The sequence below is a fragment of the Engraulis encrasicolus genome, chromosome 14, assembly GCF_034702125.1.
Source record: "Engraulis encrasicolus isolate BLACKSEA-1 chromosome 14, IST_EnEncr_1.0, whole genome shotgun sequence".
In the NCBI taxonomy this organism is placed as follows: Eukaryota; Metazoa; Chordata; class Actinopteri; order Clupeiformes; family Engraulidae; genus Engraulis; species Engraulis encrasicolus.
The window spans coordinates 33,145,107-33,157,369 of NC_085870.1; the positions used below are offsets into that span (position 1 = coordinate 33,145,107).

Consider the following 12,263-nt stretch of genomic DNA (forward strand, 5'->3'; position numbering starts at 1 on the left):
GTAATGGGGACCCAATTCTGGGATGCCTTTCTCCCTGGGCCCGAGACAACATTTGGTCGGCGAGACTGATTACATGATAAAGTTCATTCATTGCCATGGTTCAAGAAAACACCTCAAAGATTTGAAAGCTATAGTATATCCCTTCTGCCACTGCATTTCAGTAATTGTGTTTTAATCATGTTTTTTTTTAATTATTAGAATCAGAGGATTCAGAGGTGGATTTAAACACATGGCAGGTTTCTGATTTCCTTGACAATTTCCCTGTTGTGAAAGTAATAGTACATTTACAATCACAATCATTGAATAGAAACAATAACAAAAAGTATCCAGAGTCCTTTCTACATATTGATTGTCTCTCCTGACCAGGTGTGTTGCAGCATGAAACAGAAACTTCAGTTTGTGACATCTGTGAAGAAGCTCCAGGCCCTGTCACTCAGTCTCTATCCCCTTTAAACGTTTGAAAAAGTTTGATGTAATTTATCTTTTCATGAATATTTATGTAGTATATTCCATTACTGAAAATTCAAAATGGTGGACACGAGAAATTCACCTATTTATAAAAGTTTCATTTTCCCAGTCACACTGAATACTAACGAGATCGATGGTGGTGGAAAATACTCATGAAAAAAAAATGTAAAAAGGCAGCATACAATTTGGAGGTAAACCTCTGAAAAAATGATATGCTCTCCTTTTAAAGACGGCCTAGACTAGTGAAATGAGAAAATCAAAAGACCATTTACAAAAGCAGTTCCAAGATTAACAGATTTATTGGTAATAAAATACAAAAATAAACAACAAAAAAACCCAAACATAATTACACAAGGCGCGTAACAACATACGGATGAGCGTGATGAAAACCTATTTACATATCTGACAGTCCAACTTGACAGATGTTATGTGCAGGGGTGGCATACGAACATTGCCCCCTGTTGTCTGTTGAGTCGAACACAACATAATCAAGTTCCCCCACAAGGTGGCGCTTTTCCTCCTCTGCAGCCCAACATGCTGCTAATCGTCAATGGTAGGTAGCCAGAAAGCCTGCAAGAGAGAAAAGACGACCTTCAGACTTGTACAAGTATTCAATAATAACAAAATACTTCAGGCTGACTGCCTCTATATGCACATTTGTATCTGGGATACACGTCACACATTTGAATAATGGATCGCATCAAATGTCCCATTCAAGTTTTTACCATATCACAGGATTTTGGGGTGTGTACTGTTCCCTGACATAGTGATATTGTAGCCAAATCCATTCCTAGTTATATCTTTGCCATCATATCCTAAATTCTGGCACTTGGTTTATGTGTGGGTAAGCATGAACAGCAATGTTTGACTTCCATAAATAAGAACTTATACTATATGTAAAGCTACCACACGTGAACCATGAAAAATCTAGTCTTGATGTCAGCAGAATAGGGGAATGTGTGAAATTGAAATAGTGAAGCCTGTATAGCTGACTGCTTTTCCAAAAACATAAATGTGTATTTCATGTCACAAGTCGTTAAAACATAAATCTGTTTTCTACATATTCCGTGATCATTTTCATTTTTAAGCAAGTGAATCCATGCCTGTAGATGATTAATAGCTGTGAGTTTCTGCACGTGGGTGAAAGTGCGTATTGTATTCCTCACCATGTTGGAGCAGGCACTGGCGAATGTCATGAACTTGGGGTTGAACTGTAGGCAGGTGATGGGGCCTGTGTGCTTGCCATCCAAGAGAGCCACCTTCATGCCACTCTCCGCATTCCACACGTGGATCTTGCCATCCTCTGAGCCTTGGGGACACCAAAGAACAAACCCATCTCAGGATTTTTTTCAGCCAAGTAAGGAAATACTGGCATGCATGCAGAGCTTTGCAGATCGTTTGCTCTGCCCTTAATGTAGGTGTGTATGCAGTTCTGTGCCATCTGTTTGATCTGTCTTGCAATGTGCATTATTGTGTGGGGTGCTTGATACCTTAATATCTTTCAGCATCAACAAACTACTTTTCCTCACAGCCATCACAGCAACTACTCCTCACAGCCATCATTGGTTAGAGCACCATACATCATCAAAATCATCGTAACATTTGACCATCGAATCATAACGCCACACATATTCCTAATCTTGCACAACCCCACATTACATTTCTCACAATGCATGTTGTCATCAGGGAAGAGATTCTGTACTCACCAATCATGATGAACTGGGAGTCAGGAGTGAAGGAGGCCTCCAAGATCACTCCTTTACTGTTATTGTAGCCCTACAGAGGTCAAGCACATGAAATGATCATATTAGCATTGTGAAGATTCTACAGTAATACTATGTTACTCTATTAGCTACAGCATTAAGCCTTGACCAGGTGCTTGCATTCGTCAAAGTATGACGGTGGTGGTGTCATGTGTGACAGGGTGCGTCAAAAAGTGAAAGTGCATTAAAGGCAATGTAATTAAGTCACAACTTCTATGCAACAACAAGTGACTGTAGGTAGTAGCATACATGTGATCCCATCTTAGCAGCGCATGTGCAACAACGTCACCTCCACCAACTTTTATCATCCGGTCATTCATCTGTGTCATTCTTACCCCAAAAGAGTGCAGCACAGCCCCCTTAAAGGCATCTAGGAGGCGCAGGGTTCCCCCATTGGTAGACACCAGGATCAGCTTGCCGTCGTTACTGAACTTCAGGCCGGTCCACTCGCACGCACGCTCATAAGGTAGTTTAAAAGTGGCAAAAGGACCCTAGAGGGGAAGAGCAGATGTAGATGACATCATACGGTGTTAATCTGATGCGTTTGGATATTCTGCCCTACACATTTATCTCCTGACAAATCCCATGAAAGGCCAGGTGTCGACTAACTGACCTGGACCCCATTTCTCGAAAGCATCGTTGCTAACCAGTTAACAACTCACTTGGTACTCGATGGGAATTTGTATTGCAACCAAGTTGCTAACTTAGTTAGCAACAACGTTGTCGAGAAAAGCACCCCTGGGGTGCATTCCAAGAATATGGCAAAGTGATAAACCTGGCTAAAAACCTGCACAAGTGGTAAACTTGCTAATAGATAGCCCACCAGTGTCATTTCGTTACGGTCTCCAGGCTCTTCTATTAGATGATTTACCACAAACTCAAGGTTAACGTAACCTGGTTTACTACTTTCATCAGCTGTTTGAAGTCATACACCTACGGAAACCCAAACATGGTAGACACGGTTGACACCATGGATGACGGCAAACCTTCTCACCTTGTCGAATGATCGTAGGTCATAAAGTTTGACCATCTCTGAGTTGACGCCTGCGGCAAAAATGAGCCCCTCTGGGTCGAAGGAACACACCGGCTTCCCCTGCAGGTGCATGAGGCCCTAGGGACAAGGGAGAGGAAGCGTCAAGCCTAGTGTAGATATTACACAATAATTGTACTATAGTTACAGAGGTGCACAAGTCCCTGGGTAGGATGAGGTGAGAGGAAGGGTGAAGTTCATAGAACTACACAGGGCTCTAAATTAATACCAGCCAACCGGCCAAATGCTGGTGGAAATTTTGTTTGGCTGATTGAAAAGGACATTTACGAGTCACTTTGACTAGTAGTAAGTGTATGTGTGGATAGTAAGACTTAGCATCTACTAGCCAAATTGGCTAGTGATGAAAAAAGCTAATTTAAAGCCTTGTACATAATGTGTTGCTAATGCATATTACATTGTATAATAAACATAGGTGGATCAGGCCTGGGGACGAGGAGGGGAAAGGAAGAGTGAAGCCTATTTATATACAGTATCGTTAGATAAGTTAAACCGGGGGGAGAGAGGGTAAAGCTTTAGTTTATAGTATAACATTAGATAGATGCCTCATGCCCAGGAGAGGATAAGATGGGTGACGCCTTGAATTTAGTATCAGGCCCAACGGATGAGGAGGAGTGAGGAGAAAGCCTACCGGTATATATAATATTAAGATAATATACAACAATTAAGCCCAGTTCTAAAGCCTAGGCCTTTAGTGAACTCGTGATGTCAGAGAGACAGATTGACACCTCCACCTTTGCACCTCCAAACGAAACAGATCCAACATCCTAAACATCAGAGAGGAGGAAGGTCACTCCGCTGCGCCACTCCACACAACACTGCCCAACGTACCTGGCAGTTTGGGGAGCGGAGGTCCCAGAGTCGAATGGTTTTGTCCAATGAGCCGGAGATGAAGGTATCATCCACAGGTGACATGGAGAGGGCCACCACCCTGCAAGACATCAGACGAGACAAATAAATAACCAAAGAGGAATCAAAACACACCCACTCAATGCAAAAGCGTGTGCTCAAGTTGGGTCTCCTAAGGGGTCTCCTACTCCTTCTCTTTTTGAGGTGTTTGCACAACATGTGTGCTACCGCCATCTACAGCGCTAAGGGGACTTCATTTATTCTCAACCTCAGGACTCCGAAGGTCTCCTAACCGAAGGTCTCCTAAAGGGGCGTTCACCCGACATAAAGTGGATATTGGAAAAGAACCAAAATGACGTATCTCTGTCTAGAATATCTCTGTGAATAACCTGCTACTCCAGACTCATAACTCTGTTTCCTTTTACACATTGCAAGCCACGGACTCCCTCTAGGTTCTTACCTTTTGTTGTGTCCAGGAAAGTACCGAATGTACTTGTTGTCATGTAGAGACAGGTAACGTATAGTGTCTGCAACAGCGCAAAAGAGCATTGACATGAAACAAGTCAAACACTACAACACCATCTACACACAAGATATGTACTACTAACACAATCACAGCCAAATACTAACAACAAGCAACCCACAATACACAAGGAGCATCCTTTGGGCTGGCAGCAAAACCACACAGAGGAAGGTGACGACAGGGCACCGCCCTGGGCAAGGCAGTAGCATGTACAGTTAGCTCCAGCAAAGGGTGGAATCACAGACCCTCAAACTGTACAAACAACTACCTCAGTCCAGGACGGGCAGGCTTCCAGCAAAGGCAAGGACCGCGTACAATATCTTTGAGACTCCCAAACTCCCCATCAACACTTGATGAACACAAGAACCACCTCTCTACGCATGGGGACGGAAACATCACATAAAATAACACAAACACTGAGCCAGTTATTGAAATACAGAATAGCGCACGTCACAGAACAAAACAGCCCATCAATGCCATCAATCACATACCATCAATTTTGTTGGAACTGTATACCACAGTGTTGGCTGCGTGTGTGTATCGGATGAGATCCACTCCATACTTCTTACTGTACAGGGTTCGTTTTGGTCTAGGAGAGGCAAAGTAAAATATATTAATCGACAATTATTGTAGAGGAGTTATTTGGTCAAAACTACAAATATATGGCTTCAACATGATCTGGCTCTATACGTTGTGTACGGTAGCTTATTCCGTACAGACATTAAAATATCGCAACATTTGATCTGCAGTGGGTGGCATTTCCAGGATAATGTGCGTGGACAGCTTTGGGCTTTCAGTTTGTTACCACTACTCCCCAATACCTGTAAATGGGCTGATACCTCAGGTAGTTGTGCAACATTCAGCAAGTTAGTTCATCAATTATCTGATCATGCATCTCGCAAAAGAATCCTGAGTGAATCGTATCACTAGCAAGGGGGCGTAAACACTGCAAACAGTAGAAGGACATGTTCTGAAAACAATGGAACATTATGAGATTGACACTGCTGGTGAGCTAGCAGATGGAGTATTTTGCTAACATTTGCTAACTCGGGTTGATGACTAGCTAGCAAGGAAATGTACCCAAGTGTGCTGTATGACACAATGTAGCTAAAAATCCCCTTACTTTCCCTCCTGGCAGTCATATAAGACTATTGAATCGTCATCGCTGCTTGAAATCACCGTCTCGCCATTCGAACTGAAGTCAAAACAGTTGATTTTGTCAGAATTCTCCCGAAACACCTTAGCTACCCTGAAACTCCGCAACACATTGTCTGTGAGCTTCATCTCCTTTGTGCCTGTGGGGGTTCAGGCCTCCCTACAGATCGTCAAATTGGTAAGATACCAGTAATCGAGTATTTACGCTCTCATAAGCGGCACATTTTAATAGTTAAAATCCAGAGATCGAATGATTCACACAACACCAAGACGAGCGTTGTTTTCGTCTGCGTTTGCTAACAGCTCGACCACTAGCATGAAAGTGGCGGCAGGCGAGGCGCATAGTGAAATCAGCAAGGGCTTGATATCCGGCTAAGCCGTCAATTCCGGAAATTGAGTTAAAAGTACAATTGTATTGCATTGGTCAACAAGTAGACTTGCACACAAGCTGCAAATTATAGAAAATCAATCGGTTTAGAAATTAAGCAATGGCATTTCAAGGAAAAAAGGTGCCAAGATAAAGGCGAACGCTGCAACCACAATTACAAGGGTTCTTATTTTGATACACTGCAATGACTGCTTACTTCACCGTGAAGTGGCACGCGTTCTTTGCAGGCAGAAGAATCTTTCTGGATGGAGACAGATAAAAAAAATAGTCTGGGTTTTACACCCAACGTTATTCTGCATAATCCACATGAATCGTATCCCTGAGAGTTGAATTTTAACGCGTGAGCACGATGGCCATCAGAAAGATGGAGAATAATACTGTATTTGTTTTTGTTAGGTCAACGTTGACCCCTTGACCTTTGGTCCATGTAAACCTACTTCTTTGGCCCTAGGCTACTACCCTGGTCAAAGCCCCCCACCCCCCATAATTTTACTACCATCACTAAAAGCAGGGGTCCCCAAACTAAGGCCTGGGGGCCCGCCAGGCCCCTTTCACTGGCCCTTCACCTCTCTGCATCTCACCATTTGAACTGGCCCAAAGAAGCAATCCTCACAGAAAAAAAGATAAAATAAATTGTATATTTTAATTTGTTTATCAACAGGCCTTCCTACGGTTTAATTTTCATTAACTTAGTGTGAATCACCAGAAGTTTCTTGTCTTGATAGTTTCTCATCTCACTGTAATATAAACAGGCCTGCCATTTCTATTGTATCACTCCTAAACGGTCAATCACCATAATTTTCCAACCTTTCCTTGCTATTTTTTATGTGGTTATTGGAAATTGAAAGTAATGCCTGAAATATTTCAAATTGAAAAACATGTGTGAAGTACTCACTCACTTCTTTTGCAAATCACTTATATAATGATGAACTATTTTGTGCTAGAAATTATTAATGAAGGAAGCAAAGCACTCTTCAGATTTTTCTCTGTCTATTCGTCTACGAACATTTCGGGCAGAGCCCTTCTTCAGCGTGTAATGGTGATTGCCATACTAGAAATGATGGCTATAACAAGCAGTGGCCTAGTATACAGCCCACATGATTGATCCCGGCCCCTGATCACAGTCAGGAACGATAATGTGGCCCCCAGAGAAAAAAAGTTTGGGGACCCCTGACTAAAAGGCACCAACTATTGCTTTGTTACCACCAGACCTAATCACAAGTGAGGGGAGGCCTGCCTACTGTAAATAATTCCGTAGGGGGCTGTGATTAGGTTTGGTGCACCGACCCTTCTATACTGTAGGCCATCACTGGTCTGGTGTAAATAGTGTATGTGGGCAAACTGTAATACAAACGTACACATAGTACAGGGTTCCCACTCCTTTTCAAAAATCATTTTCCAGGATATTTCCAGGACATTTCCAGGAATATTTTTGGATAATTCAGGACGGATATTTTATCCGTCGGACCCACAATTTGGACATACACAGCGAGACACAATGCATTTTAGAGACAATGTGACTTTAAGGTTGAAATGAGTTGTAATGAATGAGTACAGTGTGTTAGGGAAGAGGGTACGTCCAAAGACGTCATAAGAGCATAGTATGGCATGGCCGCAAGGGGAGTCACTTTCTTCTTCTGCAGTTAGTACTAAGGAGACTAGTGATAGGAGGGATTACATTAAACACTGACAACTGGATCTCCTCTCTTGACCAATTTTGCGAAGTTACAGAGTTCAGATTTTATCCATTATGACCACTGACCATGAGCACAGTGTCTTTAAGCAATGTCCTCAGACTACACCTAATCAATGCATTTTCCATTGAGTGATACTTCTTATCCAATGTACGTTAGTACTGGCGGCAAGGTAAAATGCAAAGCCACTACCGCCAGGGCTGGAGTGTGGAACAGGTCATAGGACATAGTGAATTTGTGTCAGCTGTAATTAAGGCTGAATGACAGCTGTAATTTAACCACAAACTGAACATTGACGACAGGACATCCTATTTTGACCGGGACGGAACTAGCAGCAGCTCCTCGCACCCACAATGCAATTCAAATTGCGGAGTTTCCAGTGTCACAATTTGTATCGATCATGGCCTTGCATCCACTGCGCATGGTGTCCCCAGGCTACGCCCCCGTACTACACCGTGGCCAATGCAATTTCCTGCGAATAAGCGTTCTTATCCATTCTATGTTCTTTGCCCAAAGGTATTGACCTGGGTTGCGGTTGAAGATCACCATCTGTCCCGCTAGTAGGAATCTGCTGGAGCTTGGCGACCACACCCCTATGTCAAATTTCGCAAGCCCAGCACGTGCAGCCTCTGTTCAATTGAAATGCTTTCTGATCCACAAAACGTTTATTCGGAATTAAATGAAAGTGCAATGTAAACTCACATTAATGTCACATTATCTCAGAAAATAATACCTTAATAGTCTCTCTCTTATCGCAAAAAATAGTGTACTTGGATTTAAATGCATTCTCCACAAGACTTGACTGACTGACTCACCAACCATTGTGGCCAGTGGTTTCTGTCTTTCTGCAAGCCAGTTTTGTTGCCAGTTTCTTTTTCTCTGGAATATTCTTGCATACAAACAATTGATGCGACTACTGTGATTTGTCACACCAAAGATCAAACTAGCTTTCAAAGTGGCTAGTGAGACTGAAAGCTCTGATCTCCAAAAAAGATAGCAGTACAATTTTTTGTAAGGAAGTGCTAGCACTGCCTAGTTGTAGTAGCCTCGCAAGCCATCCTACGTACTTCCGCCAAAGGATTGGCTCCACTACTGTAGTCTGGCCGTACTTCTCTGTGGAGTGCCTGGAGCAGTAGAATTTTGATCGCAACGCCCCCCCAGAAAACAGCCAATAATCGAATACGCCCCCCACGTGGGGACGAAAGGGGGAGGACGCTCGTGACAATGACGTACACATCTGCGCCAGAGCCATTGGTCTGTGCTATGTTGTTGTTGAGTAACTGCCAGCGATTGGGTGAGAGGTGTCCAATAATTTCAAACCATAACTGAGTGCAAACTTCCTGCTTCCTACAATTGCTTCAGAGCAAACAAATGCCAGACCATAAATACGAAATGAAAATGGTAGTATTATGGGATGGTCAGGACCAGGCTATAATTGTAGGCCTATTGTGACCGTAAGCAGGTTTTCGAGAGATATATAATAGGTGGTGGGCCCAGTCTCATATCTTGTCAGTTCGTTGGTGTTAACGAGTGGCAACTTTATTTTTGCTTATATAACCCCCTGACAACCCATTAATCAATATTTTGGCTGTTGCCATCCTCAAAACTTGCACATTGATTTATAAAAATGACAACAAAAACTAGCCGACCGAGTGACGTCACGTCAATGCAAAGTCAACGAGGCAGAATACAGCTAGCGCGTGCATACCCGGAACCGTCAGATTTCATGGCAAAAAGTGACAAGTTGGGGGGTAAGTGGGCTCACTTGTTGTGTACATGCAAAAAATATATATTTTTCTCAAACTTTCAGGAGTGCTCTTTTTCGCTGTTAGTGTTCGACTGTCTGACCATTATTGGGCAACGAGAGATAAATGTCAAAAAGATGACAGGTCTGTTCCCTCAAAGCAATAGAGCAATGAGGTGACGGGGGTAGATCAATTCGCCAAAAAACTACGTGTCAGTAAAGAAATGCAAGCTGTGTTATTTTTTTCCAGTAACAGGAAAATGGTCAGGAATGAAATGCCTATGTTGTTTCAATGATTAGGTGAATTATCTGCCTATGAAAAAAGCCCGATATGCGGATAAATATTCCCTTTTCAACTTTGAGGGGCGGAGACTTCCCATTGACTGTGCATTATGTGACGTCATCCCCAGTCTTTTTTATTTTCGTTATTTTTTAAGATCAACGTGCAACTTTTCAGCGTGGCAACAGCCAGAATATTGCTTTACATATTGTCAGGAGGTCATATTAGAAAAATCAAGTTGCCACTCGAGAGTGAGAACGAAACTCATTTTCTAAAGGAGCTACGAAATCTAGCCCACCGTCTATAACGCCATGATATCAGCTAGCGACTTTTCAGCAAGTCAACTATCGACTTCTAGCGACTTTTGGCAACACTGAGTCAAAGAATATTACTGTGTATAAGTGCAATCAAGATGGCAACCTGACCAAACTGTGTGTGTGTGGACAATAATGTATTCAATAGGTGGATATTAATTGGATATTATTATATGGTTGTGACGTCATCTGTCGAATGCTCCATTCATTTCAACGGGGCTCCCCAACGTTCGGACGTCTGTTATTTTTCGATAACGGACGGGTTCGTCTATAACAGACCGCTGTCAATGGCAACAAGACTTTTCACTGCTAAAGCGACTTTTCAACAAGACTCTAATCAGCTGCTGTGATAGACAGCACCCGTTGTCCTGGCTACCGCTCAATGGCAACAAGTAGGGTGACCAGACGTCCGGTTTTCCCTGGACATATCCTACTTTTGAGACCTAGGGTGCATCCCAATATGTGTCCTTGCCTCCTCCACTTGTGCTTGTCTCCTCGTCCCGCCTCCTGGCCCCTCCTCCGTGGAGAAAACGATAAAGTTTCCCAGCTGTCAGCCTCGCCACAACAACTTTTGAGGGACTGTTTTTCATTCACCATCCCAATTGCAAATGAGAAAAAGACTTTGCAATTGAGCTTTTGAAAGATATTGAAATATAATGCTGTTGTCAGTGATGTCATCATGACGAGAAGCAAGTGGAGGAGGCAAGTGGAGGAGGCAAGGTCGCATATTGGGATGCACCCCTAAAAAAATTTCCGGGGGGAATTTCAGAAATGTCCGGGATTTTGTTGGACTGCCTAAAATAAACCTAATTCATCTGCATTTTAATTTTCACTCCGTTCCATTTGACTCCACTCCAGGTTTCTCTCTACCGTTCACAAATTAGTCACGCCCTTCTCATCAAATCTAGCCACTTCGCACCATGTGTCCGAAAGAAGTAGCCTAGGGACTAGACAGTGCGCCCCATGTTTACAAGCGAAAGCGCATGTGTCCGCCGGTTCTTGCCAATAGAAACGCAAATAATGCACGTTCGCGGTGGAGTTGGAAAAAAAATCCCGCGTGTGGAGCCAGGTATGAAGGTAATCTAACACAGGAGTATGCCTAGTAACACCACCAAATCCATCATTTAGGGAGGTACAAGTTTTGTTACACCTTGTCACAAGACTTAGCCTAAAAAATCTTTCATGATCTGACATTTCCAAGTTATTTGCAAAAGCAATTTCTCGGAGCTAGAAGGACTCATTCCTGAGTTAAGAAATTAAGCTTCTTCTTCATCAGCTTCTTCTTCTGTCTATTGCCTTTGCAGTTATTGATAACGCTGTATGGGTTATCTTATTGATGGTAGGTAAAACTCCAGTTCCTCTCTTAATGGCTGCAGTGCCCATTGCTAATCTCTGAGCACCATGCCACTACAAGTAGCACAATACAAACATAGCCTAATGCCTAAGCCTAAAGCCATATGTAGCCTAATAGAACTTCATTATCAATTCAGTTGAAAACCACAAATGTTGTGTTTTTTATATTTAGTTTCCAATGTTATATAGCCTAATGCTGTTCATCTTTGTGGGGAATGGCTGAGATGGGCCTACATTATGGTGAATCTATTTTTAAAAACAGAAATTAGAATAGGCCTATGAAATTTAGCTGCATTGTTATGCTGTTAAACTACTCCAATATAGGTGTTAGGCCTACTATCTAGGATTGTAACAAAGGCACACTCTGCATATGATCACACAAATTATGTGATAGGCCTATAGGCGTAACTGAAGAGATTTGAATTGTCATTTATGGTAGAAAAATGAATGTGCATGCCAAAAAGAGTGGCTTTTAAACAAATGACCATTTTGGATGCGTTGATACTTTATAGGCCTACTATCATACCTCATACCCACATATAGGGTAGACTGAGTACAGTTGAGTACAGGGTACAGTTGAGACAAACCAAATATCTCTGGGTAACAACGCAACTCTGATCTAATTTTTGCTGTGGACATGGGCATCGATATCCTCTTAGATCTTGGAAAATTTGAAACCAGCCC

General features: G+C 42.6%; 1 protein-coding gene across 1 annotated transcript; it reads right to left on the reverse strand.

Annotated features, from left to right (window-relative positions):
• Nucleotides 1-748: 748 nt before the first annotated feature.
• On the reverse strand, nucleotides 749-6,142 carry wdr82 (WD repeat domain 82). Its single transcript, XM_063215466.1, has 9 exons — nucleotides 5,775-6,142; nucleotides 5,143-5,240; nucleotides 4,589-4,655; nucleotides 4,111-4,210; nucleotides 3,226-3,342; nucleotides 2,567-2,722; nucleotides 2,175-2,244; nucleotides 1,635-1,777; nucleotides 749-1,038 (listed from the first exon to the last, which is right to left on the reverse strand). The coding sequence occupies exons 1-9, from the start codon at nucleotides 5,933-5,935 to the stop codon at nucleotides 1,009-1,011; spliced, it is 942 nt and encodes a 313-aa protein (XP_063071536.1). The 5' UTR covers nucleotides 5,936-6,142; the 3' UTR covers nucleotides 749-1,008.
• Nucleotides 6,143-12,263: the final 6,121 nt, after the last annotated feature.